We start from the raw sequence: 23,289 nt of genomic DNA, 5'->3' as shown, positions 1-23,289 counted from the left end.
CAATCCCAAGTTCAGGGTGCAGACACTTCTAGTAGAAGCTTGCAAGCTAGTTGAGACAATCAGTAGTCCTAATCTGCTTAGGAGGTTGGAGAGACATTAGCCCAATCATGTACAGGGCATGATGATGTACTCTTCTATCTTTGGAGTGTCAATACAACTCTCTTTATTTTTATTTTTATTTTTATTTTAATGTCACCTTGTTGGGATAACCTTTGTATATGTGCTCAAATTTGCACTTATAACATGTGCCACTATATGGTAATGTTTGAATCCGAAACTCATGACTTGGGGTACTTAGTACAAGGATTCTTGTTTTTGTTTGCTCCCCCAAATGAACCTTTGTCTTACTTCCATTGTTAAGGTTCATGCATGTTAATGCTCAAACTAGATAGGATATCGTTAACAAGTCACTACTCTTGCCTTGGATCAAGAGTTATGGATGATCTAAAAGTAGCATATAGTTGCTCTATTTGCTATAGAGGCTAAATACAAATGTAAGTACAAAGCAGCCATGCTTTGTTTCATGTGAAGCAATCTAGATGAGGATGATTTTGGGGGACACGATGTAAGCCCCTGCATCCATAACATTGAAGCAATGGCTTGTGCAGCACATGTTATTGAGTCATTACAAAAAGTGTCTTCTTCACTTAGGCGTGTTAGGTTCCATGACAGTCGAGTCACTCATCTTCATCTTCATAACAAATATACCCATGGAGAGCCTTATTCCTCCCTAAATGCGTCTATCTCAAGTGACTCAAAGGTAATCTCTGAATTTTGACTTTTGTAAAGATGATGCAATGCAACCTATTAATTTCTTTGCAAAAGACCAGGTATTCTCACATTGCTTGGTGATACAAAAAGAGCATTGATTCTATGTTATCAAAGATTATTGATAATGGCACATCCACTTAATTAAAGTTCTACACTCGTTTTATAACACTTGAACGTGACACAAACAAAACATGCGACATGTGAAACATATCACATGAGTCATAACAAACTGAACAAAAACACTCCCACATTTTGTATTTTTTTAAAGACAAAGTGTGACAACTCTTAAGGTTCACCCACTCTTTGGTGTGATTATTAATGTGTGTAATCCTATAGTCTTGCATGCTCTTTACCATGACATTTAATATGTGTGTAATCCTATAGTCTTGCATGGTCTTTACCATGACATTTTACATAACATCAAATAAATATAACACTTGACATGTGGCATTTGATGATATGTCAAATATATTTATTTGGTGTATCATTAGATCAATATAGCACTTAATATCATACATGGCACATCACAAACAAATTTCACACTAGTGATACTACAAGCCCATTTCTAGTCTCGATTTTATGGTTTTTAAGTTTATAATCTAATACGATGAACAACTACGCAAGATTTTTCAATTCAAAAGCTCACCTTAGCCTTGTGTAAGCACGTGTCATTCAGTCTTTCATTTGAGACGTAAATGCAACTTCCCATTGTGGGTGCACTAGCTTGTCCGTCGGGTCTTCACTCCATTGTTACACCAAAATACTACTTGAAATCCTTGCAAACAGGTCAAAAGGAGAGCTCTCAATGCCTGAATGAAAGTAAGAACGAATCCTTAACTAAGGGCTGGGTGTGTTCGCTATTGCAAGGACACTATTCAAAGTTGCATAAAAAATATGAGTTCATGCAACTTGATGTGCTACATTAAAATCCTTCAACAACAACACCACTAATCCTCCAAGAATAAAAAATTGAGCATAGCATAACACCGATTTTTGCAACCAAAAGCAACCAAGTTTACATAACTACTTTTGTGAAACTTAGCTGCACTCTATACCCAGTTTAGTCATGCACCTATAAACGGATTTACTGATCATATATCATTCTCCATAGCCGTAGCCCATGTTGAGAAGATGTGCCAACCTTTGCTCCTTGGTGAGATCACCACAAGGATATATATGCACCTTACGACTTAACATGTGACATTTTATGATGTCGAGTATATTCATTGAACATAGGATCAAATAAATATATAGCACTAAAATGTTTTTTGCATTTTCATAAAATATATTATGTGACATTTTCAAGAACAAGAGTGTTTTTCTAAGGCCTCATTTTAGTATGTAATGATCAATGCTTGAAAAAGTCAATGAAATGATGACTCCCATATCCTCTCTATTTTAAGGCAATAAAATGATGACCCCCATATCATTTCTATTTGCATACATTCACCCGTATCCTTTCTATTTGCATGTTCACCCATATCCTTTCTGATTAAGGTCCACAATAATTCTCTATAAAAAGCCTCAAAGGGCTCACTCAACGAGGAGAGAGAGAGAGAGAGAGACAGAGAGAGAGAGAGAGGAGGTGGGGGAACTCATCTTCTAGGGTTGTATTAATTAAATGGCATGTAAGTGAAATTTAATTAATACATATCGAATAATTTGTCTAAATATATAGATATCAAATAAGTATAACACTTGACATCACAAACAAACTTCAACAGTGATACTACCCAAAAGGTACACCCCCATTTCTAGATTTATGTTTTTGAGTTCATACTCTAATATGATGAACAAGTATGCAAGATTGAAAGGGCTTATAATCTATGGAGTCTCTACTGTATAGATGTGTTCACCCACCTTGTGAATACCTAATTATCTTCTATTTACACTTGATGTGAGAGAGTATATTGTAGACATAGCAAAATCTGTTATTGCATGAACAATAATAAGACAGCACTATTCTTTTGTTTTTGTTTTAATGTTTTATATACATTCAAAAGAATTACTTCATGTACAAACATAAGCGTGTACATGAACGCTCAGAGCATTTTGCACATGACTGGATAGTAGCATGATTCTCAAAATGATGTAATTATACTCCTCCCATTACTGATTTTGTCAAGAAGCCAAATGCGTGCTGCAGCCTGGCAAGTCAACAAAATGATGACAAAAATTTGAAGCCTACGCCTGCCTTAGTAGAGATTAACTACACGAACATTGAGCCAATTACAAACAGACCATATCCTGCTGCTCTTAAAAGAACTTGCGAGTTCGTGAAACTCAATCCAACATATGTGACCAACTTCAGCAAACATTCTGTTCCAAAAGACCACATTAGATGATTCATGTGTGCCTATGATCTTCGTTTAATCTTGCCGCCTCTGCCTGTCCTGCGAACCCAGAAAAGGCAATCAGTGAAGGGCAAATTATCAAAAAAGAAACAAAAGAAAATTGAACATGTTTTACCTTTCAAACAGTCCTAAAGATGTGCGCAGTGAAAGAATATGCTAATCGAATGATCGCTTCTTGTTAACGCACTTCTTTCATTAATACTCCTTGTTGTGTGTCAACTACCTAAGTTAATGTCCACATTAGCGAATCTCTGAGGGTGGGGATGGAGCACGAGCTCATTCATCCATAACATGGCAACCAGGATGATTTGCATCGAAAAAGATGGTAGCTAGCCATTAGTATCACCTACGGGACTGTGCATCATTAGAATACACTCCGCATACAGATCCACTAGGGCTGCAACGAAAGAGGTGAAGGCAATTCGGAGAGCAAACTTGGAGGTGAAGGGTGATCGGATAATTGAAAGGTGATCGCTTCGCCCAAGCTTCCTTCCGTGAAGCCCTTCGTTCCGCTTGCCGGTGATCGCTCTGAATTCCGGGGACAGTTTGTTGACCCAGATCTATTTACTCAAAATTTACTTGTCAAGCTGTTGCGAATCCGTCGGTAAGGGCAAGCTTGCCTTTGCCGGAACGGCAGATTCGCGCAGGCAAGTTTTTTGCAATGTAGAAAATAGATTGTTTCAAATCAACAAACAGTAAGGTTTAAGACAGAAATTAACTTTTCCATCGTGTTAAGTGATGTTTAAATGTGTGCGGTTTGACCCCACTCAAGCACCAGTACTGATTATGACCCACTTGTTGATGGTTATCACAACGGCATTCATCTCTTATGGGATTGGATGCTCAAAATCTATTTTTTGAAACAATAACAGAATTCCTATCCTCGTTTAAAAGCTTCCGTCTTTCACCAAAATGAGCTACTTACACTAGCTACCAACCTGGTTTGTTTGCTACTGATTTAAGAATCTCTCTACTTATCGTTCTATACGAACTCATAAACAACAAACTTTTTTAGTAGAAGTCACAAACAGCAGGCAATAGAATCTCACTGCGTGTAAATTTGTAAAGAGGCAGAAATATCCCAATGGTCTTTCAAGCTTTCAAGTTGAGAGAGGAAATAAGGTGTACATAAGCAGGCTGACTGCAGATGGGATCAGATGAAAAGATCCTTTTCACCACATATAATCCATATGAGGGCACCCAAATGCAAAGAATCAAAACTACGGATCCTTACCAAATCCAGATCCCTTGTTTAGAAGCCCATTGCATGAAATGCACCAGCAAGAGAGAGAGAGAGAGAGAGAGGGAGAGAGAGAGAGAGAGAAGGCAGAAATATCCCAAAGGTCTTTCTCTATGTTTTCAAGTTGAGAGAAGAAATAATGTGCACAGAAACAGGCAGACTGCAGATGGGATCAGATGAGAAGATTCTTTACACGTCATAAGCAAGCAAACAATCCACATACAAACCATATGATGGCACTTAAGCGCATGGAATGAAATCCTTACCAAAAACAAGATCCCTTGTTTAGTATTCCAGTGCGTGAACTGAGAGAGAGAGAGAGAGAGAGAGAGAGGGAAGAAATATCCCAAAGGTCTGTCATGTTTTCAAGTTCAGAGAGGAAATAATGTGAACAGAACAGACTGCAGACGAGATCAAATCAGAAGATTCTTTAAACGTCAAAGGCAAGCAAGCAAACCACACAAACCATATGATGGCATCGAATTGCACGGAATCAAACCTAGGTGTCCTTACAAAAACCCCAATCTCTTGTTTGGTAGCCCTGAAAACATCCTACTAATCTACTAGTAAATCTGCAAGGCCAAGCATGTGTGTGTGTGTGTGTGCGCGCGCGCGCGCGCGCGCGCGGGCACGCGCACGCACGAGAGAGAGAGAGAGAGAGAGAGAGTAACATCCTGCAAAAGACCACAGGGTCTATGAGACCATAACACATCATTGATGTAACTACAACATTGAATAACGGCATGTAACACACTTCAACGATGACCAAATAGAAGAAAAGTGGAAGCTATTTAGGAAAGCCCTACAGGCAGATGAGCAAGCATATGTGTGTGTGTGTGTGTGTGTGTGTGTGTGTGAGAGAGAGAGAGAGAGAGAGAGAGAGAAGAGAAGAGAAGAGAAGAGAAGAGAAGAGGAGAACTTTTTAACGTCGTAGGAAACTATCCCAAGAGACCAAATTGATCTATCCGACAAGATTTGAACTCAAGACCTTTGATTCAAGAGGGAAATGAGCAGAGAGAGAGAGAGAGAGAGAGATTACTTCTAAAAACCATACGTGAGCTCATAGTTCAAAGGCCAATGTAGACAAAACCCAACAAGATTTAGTGATGAAGCCAAGTAGGGCCAGTCTCTAGCTTGAGAAGCTTTCTTTTTTGTAAGAAAAGCCAGAAAAACTATCACTACGTCTATTTCTGCAAAGCAGGCCCAAAGAGAGCACATTGGTGTCAAGGCCTGTTTGATCACACTGGCGACAAACACAACTAAAACAACAGATTGATCTGGTACGACATTGCAAAGAATCCATATCCTTTACAGCTATAGGTATGGTGCTTGGCCTATTCCTAGTGCCAGTCTGGATTTTGAAAGGAAAACCAGCTGCAACCTTGGTTGTTCCCCCTAAAATCTCACATAGTTGTTAATCGAAAAGAACCTTCACTAGACAAGCTCCTACTAGACAGCCAGCATACATTCTTCAACTTGCCCAACAGCTTGGCCTTAGAACAGCGACAAAACCTACCTCTCAGATCATGCCACATTAACAATGAGCAGACTGCACCTGATGTATCTTGATTGTAGATTAAGGCTTAACTATATTGTTCCGCATTGAGGCTACCTAAACATGACTCTTCTAGTCACTGCAAAAGAAGAAACCCACAGGGTCCAGCTCCTTTTCTTTTAATTCCAAATGTGAGGGTGTAGTACTTGGGAAGCACCTGGGTTTTTGTTTCTGCAGAGCTTACAACCATGGATGAAAACACACACACACGCCCCCACACCGTATACATGTGCACACGTGTGTTCAAATCTTCTCGAACTACACCCATGTGGTGAAATATATGTATGTATACATACACCTATGTGTGTACGCATGCGCATGTGCACGCACACATATATATGTATAAATGTGGGTACGTACATATGCACAGGTGGGCATGAGTGTGGATGTATTTCTCTCTCACAAAAAAAGAAAAAGAGACCTGACACTTTTCATGGTCACTTATTTCGTATTTGAAAATTTTCATCCATTATACACAATGAGAAGAAACTAGTAACTGTCTTTGGCAGTCATCTGCCTTCTATCGAAATACTGCTCCAGATCGCCTGTGCAGCATCCCCCCGCCCCCCCCCCCCCCCCCCCCCAACAGACACACACACACACAGAAAGACACAAAAAGGTGATCCAGCCAACCTACATCCTTCTCGAGTCGCAGTAGCCAACAAAGCAGAAGCATCAAAAGAAAGGACACTTTGGTCAACAACACATGACCTCATTAGAAGCACTACCAACTAGGAAGAGGTGCACTCAAAGTCCACAATGGGCACTGTAGAGCTATCTAATCTGCCGAAATCTTCTAACGATCTGCAAAAAGCACACAAATAAAACAAAATGCAAGAAACAGAGCTACAAGTGCTCAATTTTACAACAGAAGGAAACTGTTATGTTGTCAGGTAATCCCACCACTTTTGCTTTGAGCTCCGTGTCTCCAACTCCTCTTCTTCCTTATCGAGTTCTTCATAGCCTCCTTGTATATCTACAAGTTCTCCACTTCCTTCGTCCTTCTCAGGTACCTGTTGTTCCCCTACATCCACCTCCTCCGCTTCTGTATCTTCGTCATCCTCGTCCTCACCCTCTTTACCTTCCTCCCCCTCTGCAAGGTCAACATATTGTCCATCTCCTTCATCCTGCTCAATGCTTGTGTCAATTACCGTCTTGGTTTGGCTTACAAAAACGTTCACTTGCTTGTGCAATATGACATCAATTTTGCCTCCATCCCCAGCTGTAACGTGTCTTTGCACTTGATCATCACTCTCAACTGTTAAAGCCTGCTGAACTCGGATGGCCACATTTCAGGTTAAAAAGATGGTTAAATTATTAGTTAGTTGACCATGTGTATGTGAAGGAAAAGTAAGATCTTCAAGCATATTAAACAAGGGGAGTTCTAATAGAGTGGAATTAGTGTGTGGTGCCTGATGTCATAACTGTGCAAGAGCAGAATCCAGATTTTGGCCTGAGAGACAAGACAGAAGACATTAGCAACATAATTGATGCTGATCAGAACATTTTACTCACATGACCAGGAGACGACACTTCTTGCATGTTCTCTTGATTTTCTTTGTCTTGGCCCGACATGGCTTTCTCTTTAGTATCATTTGATGCTTTTGGAGCCCCCATCTTTGTACTGAAACACCATAATAATCAAAAGTAGCCTTAGGCCTGTGTCTCAGATAAGATGCAAACATTTCACAAGACATTTGATTATCTATTATATCCTACAGGCAGTTTTTGATTCTGTATTAGCCACATCTTTCAAGGAAGACACCTAAGAAATATATACTCCTGAGTTTCCAATTACCTCAAAATCAACTTGTACTTCTTATCCTTGAAGTGGTTAAAAATTTGCCGCTGCTTCACACCCAAACCAAGCTTTCCGAGAAGCATATAAGGAAGGCCAACTTCCTCTCTATGTTCCATTTTCAGATTTTGCATACTCCTAGGAAGAAGAATGTGGTTGCCGATGCCTTGTCATGAAAGCCTTACGTGGCTGCAATTTATATTGCCTCACACCAAGACTTGACTAGGATGAGTGAAATGTATCATTTGGATGAGCATTTTCCATGCATATGGGCTAATTTGCAGGCCAGTACAGCTCATTCCTCATTTGTGATCAAGGATGGATACCTCATGAAAGATAATTGCCCTGTGTGGCCAAGAACATGAGGGAGAAGGTCCTAGATGAATGCCATGCTCCTCCCCCTGTTGAGATATCGAGCTCATCTAGTGAGGCGGTGGCCACTCATGACCCGCCTGGGGGATAAGCCCCACACTTATACCAATGGCATGGTTAGTGAGATCATGGGTGATATGCGGCCAGTGGGATGACAAGCTGTGTGACAGCCATTCTAGAGATTGGCATAGTTATAGCGCCAACTCATTTAGTTGGGTTCACACTATAGAGAACCCTAGTATGTATTTGGTTGAGTACCTTTTCATATGGTGTGTACTCTTATCTTTGTATATGGTGTGTTGAGTGTTGTGTGAAGAAGAAGAAGAAGATTTTCGACCTCTCACCTTGAGGCTTGTGTGTTCTCTTTAAGGGATTTGTGAGTGTGTGTGCGCTTGCAAGAGCTCAAGCTCTCTTCTCCCCTGCATCTTTTCATGGTATCAGAGCCTAGTTCATGCTAAGGGCTGAGCTGCAAGCAAGAGAAGCACAGGAAGCGGTACGAGGGTAAGAGCTTCATCTACTCTTTCCTATTTGTGAAGGCCTATGGAGTGTTAGGGTTAGGGTTTAGAGATGCTGCAAACAGGCGTGGAGAGCAACAGAGAGAGAACACGACTTCAGTGTATTCAGTTAATAAAATGTGAAGTACAATAGCCACATAATAAGTGACCTAAAGAGATGTGTTCACATGTCCGGCCATAAAATGTGCAGAGTGGACCAAAACACCTATAAACTGCTTATAAGTGAAACTAAGCTAAACTGGGAGAAAAAACCTCCACTAACTGAAGTAAAAAGTACCCCAGTAATCTACTGATGATCACTAGCACTCCTCTGGGTGCATACACAGCATAAAACCCAACAAACCCCCAGTGATATGTGATCACTGCACATCATCAACCAAAAGGAAACAAATTCAAAGCAGTGCGGAATGCTTCGAATTTCGGACGTGGTAATGCCTTGGTGAAGATGTCTGCCACATTCTGATCTGTAGGACAGTAGATCAGACTGATATCTCATGCCTGGAGTCTCTCCCGAACAAAATTATAGTGAATCTCAATGTGTTTCGTGCGAGCATTAAACACAGGATTCCTGGCCACAGCAATGGCACTCTGACTATCAGTATAGATAGGTGTAGGCTCCTCCACTGAAATATCCATATCAGTCATGAGACGATGCAGCCAAACACACTCAACAATAGTGGTGTAGGCTGCTCTATACTCTGCCTCACAAGACGAAGTGGCCACTGTGGTCTGTTTCTTGCTTAGCCAAGAAATGCATGAAGAGCCAAGGAAGAAACAATTTCCACTAGTGGAATGTCTGGTATCATAATCACCAGCCCAATCTGAATCACTCTAAGCGTATAATTGCATGTCACCCCCCTCAGGATAAAGCAATCCAAGAGACAAGGTACCCTGCAAATAACGGAATACACGCTTCACAGCTTGCCAATGTGACAACCGCGGGCTGTGCATGAATCTGCTCAACTGAGAGACTGCATACTGAATATCTGGCCTTGTATTACACAAGTAAATAAGGCACCCAACAGCCTGAGCATATGTAGTGGCATCAAAGGAAATACTGTCATCTTGTAGTGACAGTTTCATCCCAGGCTCCATAAGAGTACTAATAGGTTTGCAATCCTGAAATTTAAACTCCTCAAGAAGTTTAGCAACATACCGAGATTGCAACAACCCAATGCCTCTGTTATCCTGCACAAACTGTATGCCCAAATAGTAGTGTACAAGCCCCAAGTCAAACATGTCAAATGTCTGTTGCAGTATCTTTTTAAAAGCTGCAATTTTGTCATCATTTGATCCCATGAGCAAGAGATCATCTACATAAAGACTGATGACCAGCAGATCTGTCTCTTCTTTCTTTACATACAGAGTGGCTTCTGATGGACTGTTCACAAATCCCTGAGTGAGTAGGAAAGCATCTATTTTTGCATACCAAGCTCGTGGAGCTTGTTTCAAACCATACAAGGCCTTTTTCAGCCTGCATACTTTCCCCTCATGACCATGTTCTGCAAAACCCATGGGCTGATATACATAAACTTCCTCCTCGAGGTCCCCATGTAGGAATGCAGTCTTTATGTCTAACTGGTGAACAACCCAACCACGATGTGCAGCCAATGCAATGACACACCTAAGTGTCGACATACGGGATGTAGGAGCAAATGTCTCCTCATAATCAATGCCCTTTTTCTGTGCATAGCCCTTTGCAACTAGACGGGCTTTGTACCTGTCAATGGATCCATCTGCATGTCTTTTCAACTTATAGACCCATTTAGTACCAATTGCTTTCTTGCCTTTGGGCAGATCAACTAAATCCCATGTTTGATTCCTTATAATAGAATCAAGCTCATCCTGCATGGCTTTGTTCCAACGCACATTATCTCGTGCATCCACAAATGAATCAGGCTCATCATCATCCTGTAAACTGGCAGCCATAACCAGATTCAAATCCATGATGTGTGCATGCTCATTGGTCCGTGTCTCCCTACGAGTACGACCAGCAAGAGGACCCTCTAGATGGCTGTCCTGTAATGTCCTCAAATACCATCTAGGTATGTGTCTGACCTATGGTGCCTGCTGCTCCATATTTGGTTCAGCTTCTGGCTCAATTTGCTGCTGAATTTCTGCACCACCTTCATCATTTGCTGGCTGTCATGTACCCTCATGAGTTGGATCACCAACTGTGGAATGAAACTCCATAGGTAGTAGACCTTCAAACACATCATTTTCAGCCTGATTTGCATCATAACCAGCCATGGATATTTCTGATTTTTCATCAAAAATCACATCCCGACTAGTGAATATCTTCCTGGATAGTGGGTCATATAACCGGTAGCCCTTGCTCTCACGGCTATACCCAACAAAAATGCATTTTGTGGCTTTATCATCCAACTTCCTCCTCAACTCTTTGGGTATGTGTGCATATGCAAGACACCCAAAGATACGAAAATGTGATACCGAAGGCTTGCGGCCATGCCAAGCCTCAAAAGGAGTAATGGAAACCAATGCCTTTGTGGGACATCGATTCAAAATATGACAAGTACACATGACAGCTTCCACCCAAAAGATATGTGGTAGCCTCTTCGCCTTTAGCATACATCTGGCCATCTCCATGAGTGACCGATTCTTTCTTTCTGCAACCCCATTCTGCTGTGGAGTATAAGGAGTAGTATACTGATGTTTTATACCTCTACTCCCAAGAAAGGAATTCAGCATGTGTGACATATATTCCCCCCCTCGGTCAGAACGGAGAGTCTTGACCTTGCATCCTGACTCTGTCTCAGCAAGTGCTACAAAGGCCAAAAATGCATCATATACCTGTGATTTCTGTGTCAAAGGATAGACCCAGCATATACGAGAGAAATCATCAATAAATGTTGCAAAATAGAAGCAACCACCTAATGACTTCGTCTGCATGGGACCACAAAGATCACTGTGTATAAGTTGCAACTTTGCAGTTGCTCTTAGAGCCTGATCACGTGGGAAGGAAAACCTATGCATTTTTCCCAAAATACATCCTTCACAAATGTGATCTGGAGGCTTCTCCATGAGAGGTAGATCTGTAAACATGTTATGTCGCTGCATAAGCATAAGACTACCAAAATTTACATGCCCCATGCGAGCATGCCATAACTCCGCATCAACCATAGCTAGAGTAAGAGTGAATGCACTATAAGCAGACTGATCCACTGGCTGAAATGCATCCAACTGATAAAGTCCATGACATAATGTACCAGTAAGCATCAAGGTCAAAGCATTAGCTTTGTCTCTGACCATGCATTTATCATCATCAAAGTGGACTTGCATACCACAATGTGCTAAAGAAGAAATGGACAACAAATTCTTCTTTATCCCTGGTACATATAAGGCATCTGTAAGGCGGAGAATGGAGCCATCAATGGCTGTGAGCTGAATCTCCCCAATGCCCGTTTTGCCAACAGGGGCAGGGCCAACATGACTAAACAAATCCCTACGAGATGTGATATGCTTTGAGGCACCACTATCAAAATACCAAATACATGCATGCTCTGTCATACTGAGTGCCTGTGAAGACCAAGAGGCATCATAGCTGCATGTATAAAAACAGTAATCCCTGTCCTCAACAAAAGAAGCAGTCTCTGGAGGAGCTTTAGAAGCATCATTAACAGACATCCCAGCTTCCTTTGCCTTCTCTTTGGCAATCCTCTTTCTACATTCAGTGATGTAGTGACCTGGCTTCTTACAGTAATGACATTTGCCCTTCTTCTTGGGCTGTCCATTACCTTTCTTGGTATCCTGAGATGAACCACCATCACCTAAATTCTGATTTGAACTCTTTGGCTGAGTTTTTCCTTTCCCCTTTTGACCTGTAGTAAATGCTTGTTCAGCACTTGTGTTCATATTCATATTCTTCCTCATTTGCTCTTCTTGTAGCAAGAGAGCAACAAGTTCCTCATACTTAAGGGGTTCAACAGCATTCCTCATGCTGAGGTTCAAAGAGGTATGAAAAGCCAAGTAAGATCTTGGCAAAGAGTGCAAGATGGTGGACACAAGCTGTGTCTCAAGAATAATCTCATCCACATTGATGAGTTGCGCTCTCAAATCCTGCAGCTTGTTTAAGTGGCTAGACATATCATCTCCTTCATTCATTTTCTGATTTTCCAGCTCTCTTTTCAAAAATGAGATCCGAGCCTCATTACGAGCAGCATACATCTGCTCCAAAGTCACCCATGCATTCTGTGAAGAGCCAGCTGAACGAATATGAGGTATAATAGACCTCTATACTGACAATGCAATGAGTGACAAAGCTTGTGCATCCCTGGCATCCCATGTCTTCTGAGCATTTGTTCTTTGAACAGGCAATGGCTGCCCTGGAGCCTGTACCTGTTGTCCTCGTCCACGAGCACCCCCTTGGGGAGGAGTCTCTGGAGCCAATGGACTTGGACGTGGTTCATCACCACTAACAAAATCCCAAAGACCTTTTGCCACAAGCACATTTTTCAGCATAAAACTCCACAAGGAGTAGTTCGTGCCGTCCAATTTGTCTTCCTTAGACAAATACGTGAATACATCACTCTGCTGTTGATTTGCCATTATGCCTATGCACAATGTTATACCTGTGTATCAAAAAACCCAATAGCAAGAACCCTGAAAACAACTGTACTCCACTGAATACAGTTCACCCAAATATGCCTGCACTCTCAATCCTCTGAATGTGTAGCTCAATGCACCAATGACTGAGTAGAGCAGCAAAAATGGCGTACACAATGCCAAAATGCCCCAAAAATGCCCAAAATTACTGCACCCAAAACTGTGCAAAAAGCCTGTAGACTTCTTTGCAAGAAAGTCTGCCTGTAGTACCTGTAGATTTTCACAGAGAAAATAAAAATACCCAGTATTCAAAACTTGTAATGCTTACCACAGTGTGGTGTTAACAGGTACAAGTTGACTGCAATGTGAATGACTTGACTGTTGTACTGTGCAGGTACAGTTTACTATACGGAGCAGACTGCAGGTACAGTTGAAGTACGGCGGATGTACTCAGACGGAGCACTGTACTGAACAGTGCGAACAGGTACTCTGCAGGTTTGTACAGTACAGAAACAGTCGAGTGTAGGCAGGTACTGGTCAGGTACGGAACACTGTGCGCGCAGGTGTGTACAGAGGACTGTACAGAGTAGGGCGACCACAGTACCGTACTGAAAAAGTCGACCAGTGCTGTGTCGACTGTATTCAGGTACAATCAGCGCTGACTTGTACAGTTGGCGCAGGCAGGCGACAGTCAGCGCTGACAGGTACGGAGCAGGCACAAATGTACGGAGCAGCAACGGGCGCTGACAGTCGGCGCTGACAGGTACGGAGCAGGCACAGATGTACGGAGCAACAACGGGCGCTAACAGTCGGCGCTGACAGGTACTGTAGACGGCGCAGATAGTGTACGGGCAAGTACCTGTACGAAATGTTGTTGTCGACGTCTGGTACGGAAGCTGCCAGCTGTGATGTACCTACTGAAGGCGGCGCTTACAGTGTGTGTACGGGCAGGGCAATGATGTACGGGTTGTACTGAAACTGAAGGTGGCAGTGTACGGGCAAGGCAAGGGCAGGCCAACAATGCTCTGATACCAAATGAAGGCCTATGGAGTGTTAGGGTTAGGGTTTAGAGATGCTACAAACAAGCGTGGAGAGCAACAGAGAGAGAACACGACATCAGTGTATTCAATTGATAAAATGTGAAGTACAATAGCCACATAATAAGTGACCTAAAGAGATGTGTTCACATGTCCGGCCATAAAATGTGCCGGGTGGACCAAAACACCTATAAACTGCTTATAAGTGAAACTAAGCTAAACTGGGAAAAAAAACCTCCACTAACTGAAGTAAAAAGTGCCCCAATAATCTACTGATGATCACTAGCACTCCTCTGGGTGCATACACAGCATAAAACCCAACAATTTGTGTTGGCGATTACACCCTTGTCGGGAGCTCTACGGGAGGCACCGATAAACGATCTCTGATCGAGGAGCTTTCTTCGAGGGAGTAAAGCTATAGGGTAACTATAATGTCCTATAGGACGGTATTTTTCGGACCGAAGACGCGTTTCGGGCGCGTTAGGACCTCCGTTTTCCAAAAAGCAAGTGATTTCGAGCACTGCGGGTAAGTCATCAATTCTATGCAGAACTCTGTTTTAAGAACTGCAGGAAGACAGATTGGTTGTGCAGACATTGTGTGTGCTGCAAGGAGGTCAACAGTTGCCATTGGGTGTATGTATGCACATTGAGGTCACTGGTTGTGACATTTAAGTGTAATAAAGTAACGCTACAGAAAATACAGCAGTTTGTGCAGAACAAACCAGAGTGCTGTTTCTGGTAAATTTGTGTCTGGCAAGATGTCAAATGATGGCATAAACCAGATTGTTGCTAAGAAGCTTGACAAGAACAACTTCCATGCTTCGAGGTTCAGGTTGACAAATTTCCTGATGGGAAAGGGTTACTGGGACTACATAGAAGGTGAGCATGAAGAGACACCGGAGATACCGGAGATCAATCCGACTGCTGCAGATGTGAAAGAGTTCAAGGATTGGAACCAAGGAGCCAAAGTTACGTATTGACTCTCTATCAGTATAGAGGACACCATGATTGGGCACATACAGGATGCCAAGTCTCCCAAGGAGGCGTGGGACACCTTGATAAAACTCTATGAAGCGAATACTAAGGCACGAAAGATACATTTGAAGAATGAACTTCATACTGTGGAGAAAAAGAGTATGTCTGTGAATGACTATGCATTGAAGATAAAGGGTATTGTGGAATCCCTTGCATCTATTGGCGTTTCAGTAGATGATGATGATAAGGTGGAAGTCTATCTACGTGGTCTCGGGCCACAATACAAGGCATTCAAGACGTCTATTTAGACTCGGAAAAACATTCCCAATTTCACAGATTTGGTGTCTATGTTGATTGTAGAAGAGAAGAGCTTGGGTGAAGACCAACAGTCTTCACAAAACAAAAACAGTTCAGAGCAACAGGCCTTCTACACAAGTTCAGGAAGAGAACGAGGTAGAGAAGGCCGTGGACGCGGTCAAGAAGGTGGCAGAACAGGTAATCAAAATTATGGCCAGCAGCAACAACAACAACAGTCCCAGAATTCACAACAACAACAACACGCAGGTGAAAGAGGCCAATTCAGAGCAGGGAGAGTCAAAGAGATCGTGGAAATTGGCAAAGGCAGTATAATGATACACGTGGATGCTTTTATTATGGTAAGCCTGGACATGTGGAGACAGATTGTTTAAAGAAGCAGGCTGATATGCAAAATGGAAAATTGCAGCAAAACAACTATGCATCCTCATGCAGAAACAATGAGGATAATGAAAGGTTGTTTGTTATGCAGCATGTCGTTAATGCCATGTCTGAAAATGTTGAAGCAGCACATAAAGATGATGTATGGTACGTTGATTCAGGTGCTTCGAACCACATGACAAGTCATGGGGAGTGGTTCAAGGAGATGAAAAACCTTGAAAGACCAGGTTTTGTGGAAACAGGGGATGACACTGCTCATCCAATTGCCCGTGTTGGAGATATGCCATTCTCTATGCGCAGGATGGCAAAGTGAAGTACCTTGCAGATGTACTTCATATTCCGAATATAACAAAGAATCTGGTTTCAGTTGGCCAGATGATTGAGCAAGGTTTGCAGGTTCGGTTTAACCCTGATGGTTGTTATGTTGAAGACTTTAAAGACAAGTGCAGGTTGGTTTAACCCTGATGCTTGTTATGTTGAAGACTTTAAAGACAAGTGCAGGTTGGTTACAAAAGGCAACAAAGTGGGCAGAATGTTTACATTGAATGTAAACATGTTTGAAGTGAGTGCTGCGATGTTTGCAAATGGTTCAGGAATTGTTGCAGACACAAACATTTGGCATAAAAGAATTGGACATGTGAATGTGCAGAGAATGAAGTCTATGCAGACTAAAGGAATTGTGACAGGGCTACCAAAGTTTAAAGTTGAAGGTATGCAGAAAATATGTAAAGCATGCCAATTTGGAAAGCAAACAAAGCATGTATTTCCACGTGACAGAAATGTGAGCAGAAATGCACTAGAAGTTGTGCATTCAAATGTATGGGGTCCTACGAAGACCAAGTCTATGGGAGGCTGCAGGTATTATGTGACATTTATTGATGACCACACAAGGAAAGTGTGGGTATACTTCATGAAGGAGAAGGGTGAGGTGTTCACTCATTTTCAGAATTTCGGAGTTATGGTTGAAAAGCAAACAGGAAAATATGTACAGTACCTAAGGTCACATGGAGGGGGAGAATACTTCTCCAATGAGTTCTCTGAATTTTTGAAAAAGAATGGTATTTGGAGACAGTTTACATAAAGATACACTCCGCAGCAAAACGGAGTTGCTGAGCGCAAAAATAGGCACATTGCTGAGATTGCGCGAGCATTGATGGGAGAGAAGAATATGCCGCATAGCTATTGGGCTGAGGCTGTTTCTACAACAGTTTACATCATCAACAGAACTCCAATTGCAGCCATACATGATGTAACTCCAGAGGAGAGGTTTACTGGCAGAAAACCTAATTTGTCTCATCTGAAAGTCTTTGGATGCATTGCATATGTGCATGTGCCAAATGAGCTGAGAACTAAGCTGGATCCAAAAGCTGAAAAATGTGTGTTTATAGGATATTCCCTTGAGCAAAAGGGATACAGGTGTTATAACCCTGCTACAAGTGAGTTGAGGGTAAGCAAGGATGTTGTTTTTGATGAGATGAGCAGCTGGTATGCTTCTCAAAAAGAAGCTGTTGGGACTGATGTGAGTGGAAATGTGGTTGCACAGAATGCAAGTCAGCAATCACAGTCTTTGAGTGGACCATGAGAGGTCCTCATCTAGTGATTCAGTTGATAGACCATGGAGTGGCAGGCCAAGGTGGTTCCAAACGTTATGTACTGTACGGATCCGTACGTACTGTACGTTGTTTGGTACGGAAAAAAATTTTAAGGTACGTAAAAATACGTACTATTGGTAAAAATACATAAAATGTCAAGAATTTCAGCCACTTACATTAAATTTCAGTCCATGTCCACATTGACATATAAAACTTTTGAAATAGAGACACAACAAGGTCAAAAACCTACTAATTCAAAAGTGAGAAATTAGAATCACGAAGTCGTCAATCATACTTAATAAGTTAATCGTACTTAATACTTAATACTTATTACTTAAGACAAGTCACATTGTCACAAGTGAGTCGTGACAACTCACAATTCACATCAAGAAATGATGAAATTTGAAAATGAGTCTATGAATAATGACAAAATGTACCATGTCCATACAACACGAAATCAAAACTATGGTAATCCAAATCAAAACTCATCATCCGATGAGGATGATGACCCTGGAGAATCAAGCATATAACCCTCCGTGATGACATTGCCCTCGTCATCATACTCAGGCCCTGTCATCATGGGCACAGATGGGTGGGCTGCCTCAGATGTCCCTGTCCCTGTCTCTGCATCATCCTGCTGGGTAGTGTGAATGAGGCGAACGGCCTCATTCGCACGTGCTCGAGGAGTCTGAATAGGCAGCTTCCCTCTCCGGGCGCCTCTCCAGCCAGAACTCTCTGCATCTGCAGGTCCCTCATGTAGCTGAATTTTATAAGCTCGGGCTCTCGATCTCGTCACCCGCTTGTCTACACTCTCCAGCTCTCTATGCAGGAGGCAAAGAATCTCGGCCTGCTCATCTCTCAACCGTTGCTCTGCCTCATCAATGGTGGTAGGATCTGGGACCAGCTTGACACGTGTTGGATCCACCTATTCAACGTAAAACCAAAGAGAATGCGGAGTGTCAACGACTCAACTTTTTGTATACTATAGTATAAAAGCTATGTAAATGGGAGGCCAATCCCCACAAGCGAATGAATAGGATAAACTCACCTGTTTTGGGGTGCCCAAAGCATGATAAGCTCGTACGAGCTTCATGTTGGCCCTACAATAGACCAGTCTCTCTAGTTGAGAGGTGCTCAAACGATTGCGTATCTTTGTATGTATGAGCGAGTAAGCGCTCCAGTTGCGCTCACAAGCACCTGCTGAACAATCCTGCACTCCAATTCAAAAAAAGTGCTTCATTCATGTGAGCTCAGCAATTCCCAATAAGCTTCACAAGACTAGTTCATAGTCCATAGTACATACATGATATACATACCTGAGATAGCACTCGCAGAGCTATATCTGTAAGCTGTGGAAGACCCTGTCTTCCATAGTTTTGCCACCAAGTAAGAGGAAGCTTGGTGGCCTCTGGTCTAAGAGCAACAACTCTGGCAAATGAGGGTCCCAAGTTGTTGACCCAACTGCAGAGCTCCGCATCAATCTCCAATTGCTGCTCCACATCATACATACTATTAATGTATCTATCTCGTAAGGTGAGCAGCTCCCTATCATGAAAGAGAAGTGGCGTCTTGTAGAAAGGATGAAGGAATGCAGCCATCCCATGTATGGAGCGACTCATATACCCCCATCGATAATCCACAATAGCCAATATATCATCTCGGCTGCAAGAGTAAAATAAACAGAGAAGTAGAGCAATTAGTAAGTCAAGACTCAAGACTCAAGAATCAAGAATCAAGATTCTGTAATCGGTCATCAAGAATCAAGATTTTACTCACCAATTCTGTGTCAGGGACGTACAGGCTGCAATATGACTCTTCATCTGCATGAAGAGGTGGTACACTAAGCCCAAAGTGGAGCCCTCCATGTCTGTGACTCGCAGAAGTACAAATACTGGCTGCAAAGCCACCAAGAGAGTTTGCACATCCGTCCAGAGGGTCTCATCCAGTATCCGTCTCTGTATGTATTTGGTGGGCTCTGTCTGTGAATGATACATATCTCTCCACTTTGGATCCACAACTGTCTGTAATAGTGGATCTCTCAATTTGAAAAGCCTGTGTAGCACCAAATACATATAGGCAAATCTTGTCTTGGATGGCCGCACCATATCTATGTTGCTGTGGCTCCTAAAGATAGCCAATGCCTGCTGCTTCTTTCTGAAGAATGTAGTGATCTTCGTGGCATCAGAAACTGTGGGTTGCACCCAACTCAGCTTGCCTATGTCCTCCATAAGCAAATCAAGGCAATGGGCTGCACAGGGAGTCCACACAATGCGAGGAAACTCCGCCTCCACCATGTCTCCCATTGCCTTGCAATTAGCAGCATTGTCTGTTACAACCTGCACCACATTCTCTGGACCAACTTCAACAATTGCCTGGCGAATGTGCTGATAGATACTCTCAGCAGTGATGCGTTCGCCTGCCTTCCCAGCATCCACAGCGCGTAAGAAATACGTACCAAGACATGAAGAGACAAGAATATTGATGATGTGTCGTCGCCGTGTGTCACTCCAGCCATCTGAAATGATAGTGCAACCAAATTGTTGCCAACCTGCTTTCACTGGCACCAATGCCTTGTCTATCAAGGCCTTTTGCTCATCAAGCATCGTGGTGCGCATCTTTTTGTACTCAAGCCCTGACCATGACTCCGTGTGTCCAACCTGGGCTATAGCTCTGACCATCCTCTTCCATTGGTCAGTCCTCAAAACATTGAAGGAGATATTGCACTCTATGAGAGTGCGAGCAATCTCCATCTCAGCCACCTTTTGCCTTTCTTTGACCCAAGACTGTGCATGCACACGAGAAGGCAAGGTGGTTTGCCTTTCCGTATATGTATCACCCTCATTCTCATCTTGCATGACAGAAGGCCTCTTTCTCGCACACGATGCCTGCTCAGAAGAGGCAGGCTGAGATTCATCAACCTGCGTGGATGGACCAGCCAAGTCCCCAAGAAGAGCATCATGAAGTGCATCCTGTGTCTCTTGTGTGCCTCTTCCTCTTCCAGCTGCCCCCATTGCAGGGAAATTTTCAGCAATCAACTGATCTCTCAATGCTTGTGGCACTCTCTTGCACCCTGCACAATTGTTGGTGGTGCCAATGCCTGTGAGGTGCTTGATGACACGAGTAATTGTACTCGTGAGGGTGAAATTGCAGTACTTGCACTGCCATTGTCGAGTGCCACTACCTGCCTGCCCTGGAGTAGTCACAATGCGAATGACGTTTGTGTGCTCCTTCCAGTATGGGTTCTCTCGCTTCGGCATGATTGCTCTGACAAATTCAATGCACAATGCCATACAATTTCAATCAGGATTCAGCAATCGTGCAATGCATAATATTTAGTGGGCAGCTCAGGTAAGAGTGAGAGTGAGAGTGAGAGGGAGAGGGAGAGGGAGAGAGAGATTGAGAGCTAAGTGCATGGTCCACAGATGGTGGCCTAAGGTTCTGAGAGAGAGAGAGAGAGAGAGAGAGAGAGAGAGAGAGAGAGAGAGAGTTATGTTGCTGCCTTGGGGGCCTGAGCAAGGGTGGGTGGGAAAAGGGCGCCCACAGCAGATTCGCAGAAGAACACGGTGGATACAGCACCACAGAACATGGCTGAGCAAAGGGACTCGGGAGGGCGGTGGCAACAAAGGGGGGCGAGAGCAGAAGAACACAGAAGCAAATGGGAAGGCCTCGGGAGAGAGAGAGAGAGACTGTACCGGAAGGTGAAGCAAACGGAAGGCCTGGAGACTCGGACGGGGAGAGAGAGAGAGAGAGAGAGAGAGAGAGAGAGAGAGAGAGACTGTACCGGAAGGTGTGCGAGGCTCGAGCGCTGGCGACTGTACGAAGCGACGAGTCCAGGTGCTGTCGTCGGCTGGCGGCAGTACGGATCGGCGAAACCCAAAAGATTGCGAAACCCCAAAAAAAAAGCCTATCGCAGGCGATCAACGAAAACCCCACCCAAAAAAAAAATCCACACGTACGGATCTCCGTACTGTACGGATGTACGGTACGGAATGCATCCGTACGTACGTTTTGATCCAACCTTGTGGCAGGCTACGTCATAATACCAGTCCTGCAAATGTGATTAGTACATCACATAAAGGCAAAGAGAATGTGGTTGAGCCCCTTAGTATGCCTGGCATTTTTGCAGGATTTTCTCATGTTGATGGAGAGTCTAGTGGCTCAGAGATGAGCCTTGATGAGGATCTTGGGATACCAGCTATGAGAACAGCTGGTGTAAAGAAGGCTATGGAAGCCATGAATGCAAAGCTGCGAAGATCTGAGAGAGTGAAGAATCCTGTGCATAGGTTTACCTATGATGGTTATGTGGCACATCACTATGCATACATGGCAAAAGTTGTCCAAGTTGTAGAGCCCATATGCATTGATGAGGCTGTTGGAAATGTGTGTTGGAAGAAAGCTATGAATGAGGAGATGGATGCACTATATGAAAATAAGACTTGGAATTTAGTGCAATTGCCTAAAGGCAAGAAAGCCATTGGATGCAAGTGGGCGTACAAAGTAAAACATAACAGTGATGGAAGCATAACCAGGTACAAGGCTAGATTGGTAGCCAAAGGATATGTGCAAACATATGGCATTGGTTATGAGAAAACTTTCAACCAAATTGCCAAGATGGCAACAGTGAGAGTTGTGACGGCAGTGGCTGCATCAAAGCAATGGTCTTTACATCAGATGGATGTAAAGAATGCATTCTTGCATGGGGATTTACAAGAAGAGGTGTATATGTTGCAGCCACCTGGTTATGAGGATGTGAGTCACCCCGAGCATGTTTGCAAGTTGAAGAAAGCCTTGTATGGCTTAAGAGCATGGTCTGACAAGATTTCTAAATATCTTGTCACTATTGGCTTTCATGTAGCCAATGCAGATTTCTCGTTGTATGTGAGACACAGTGATAGAGGGGTTATGCTTATTGTCATCTATGTAGATAACCTGATCATTACAGGAGACCATGATGCAGAGATCTTTGATGTAAAAATCTTGCTTAGACAGAAGTTTGAGATGAAGGATCTGGAAGAGCTTAGATATTTCTTGGGCATCGAGGTGATTAGGTCACCACATGGTATTGGATTACTACAGAGACAGTATGACTTGGACATGTTGTCAAAGTATGGTATGACAGGCTGTAAGCCTATCTCAGTGCCATTGGATCAGAATGGCAAGTTGAGTGCAGATTCAGGAGAGATTTTGGAGGATCCTACTATGTATAGGCGCATAGTAGGAAAGCTTGATCTACATGACGATCACCAGGCCAGATTTGAGCTATGTTGTTGGGTTGGTGAGTTAGTTTATGCAGGTTCCTCGGAAGCGGCATTTGGATGCATTGACACGCATACTGAGGTATGTGAGGTCTACTTTGCATTGTGGACTATTTTATGAAACTGGGTCAAAGATATGTGTACATGGGTGCACAGATGCTGATTGGGCTGATAGTATCTCAGATAGGAGATCTACTAGTGGCTTCATGTTTTCTTTGGAGAGTGCTGCTGTGACTTGGAGCAGCAAGAAGCAGCCTACAGTTGCTCTATCCAGTACAGAGGCCGAGTACAGAGGTGCTGCTATGGCAGCATGTGAGGTAGCTTGGTTGAGAAAGCTACTTGCAGATTTGGGTCTATCAGTGAATAGACAAGTTGTCATTTTCTGTGACAACATTAGCGGTATACACTTGGCCAGGAACCCAATTTTTCATGCTCGCAGGAAGCATATAGAGTTCCACTACCATTTTGTCAAAGAAAAAGTTTTGGCACGAGACGTTGACCTTGTTTATGTCAACACACAGGATCAGGTCACTGACATCTTCACCAAAGCATTGGGTTCAGAGAAG

The 23,289-nt window shown here is 43.0% G+C and overlaps 2 protein-coding genes across 12 annotated transcripts in view; both read right to left on the bottom strand.

The window, feature by feature from the left end:
* Positions 1-2,736: 2,736 nt before the first annotated feature.
* LOC147603881 (uncharacterized) overlaps positions 2,737-23,289 on the bottom strand; it is a 92,904-nt gene continuing 72,351 nt past the window's right edge. For 4 of the 11 annotated variants that reach the window (XM_086796270.1, XM_086796265.1, XM_086796276.1 and 1 more), the window contains 3 exons: positions 7,436-7,544; positions 6,824-7,191; positions 2,737-3,164 (listed from right to left, as the gene is read on the bottom strand). In XM_086796270.1, the coding sequence (XP_086652396.1) occupies positions 3,128-3,164; positions 6,824-7,191; positions 7,436-7,544 (514 nt within the window). In that variant the 3' untranslated portion in view covers positions 2,737-3,127. Of the gene's footprint in view, positions 3,165-6,343; positions 7,192-7,435; positions 7,545-23,289 lie in introns of those variants that run through there. The other 7 variants (XM_086796268.1, XM_086796266.1, XM_086796269.1 and 4 more) reach the window with 7 other exon arrangements.
* LOC147603882 (uncharacterized) lies at positions 17,947-21,412 on the bottom strand. Its single transcript, XM_086795925.1, has 4 exons — positions 19,245-21,412; positions 18,785-19,130; positions 18,517-18,678; positions 17,947-18,393 (listed from the first exon to the last, which is right to left on the bottom strand). The coding sequence occupies exons 1-4, from the start codon at positions 20,756-20,758 to the stop codon at positions 17,947-17,949; spliced, it is 2,469 nt and encodes an 822-aa protein (XP_086652051.1). The 5' UTR covers positions 20,759-21,412.

This window comes from Cibotium barometz, chromosome 63 (genome assembly GCF_041138505.1).
Source record: "Cibotium barometz isolate CiBa-2024 chromosome 63, ASM4113850v1, whole genome shotgun sequence".
In the NCBI taxonomy this organism is placed as follows: Eukaryota; Viridiplantae; Streptophyta; class Polypodiopsida; order Cyatheales; family Cibotiaceae; genus Cibotium; species Cibotium barometz.
Note: the sequence above shows the minus strand (reverse complement) of the source record. Positions and strands in the feature narration are given on the sequence as shown.

Bases quoted from the DNA above. Each gene is read 5' to 3' on its own strand.
- LOC147603882 (XM_086795925.1), bottom strand. From the start codon at position 20,758: ATGGCATTGTGCATTGAATTTGTCAGAGCAATCATGCCGAAGCGAGAG. The intron at 19,131-19,244 runs GTGAGTAAAATC...TTACTCTTGCAG, and splicing joins ACGTCCCTGACACAGAATTG to CCGAGATGATATATTGGCTA. The intron at 18,679-18,784 runs GTATGTATATCA...ATTGGAGTGCAG, and splicing joins CTCTGCGAGTGCTATCTCAG to GATTGTTCAGCAGGTGCTTG.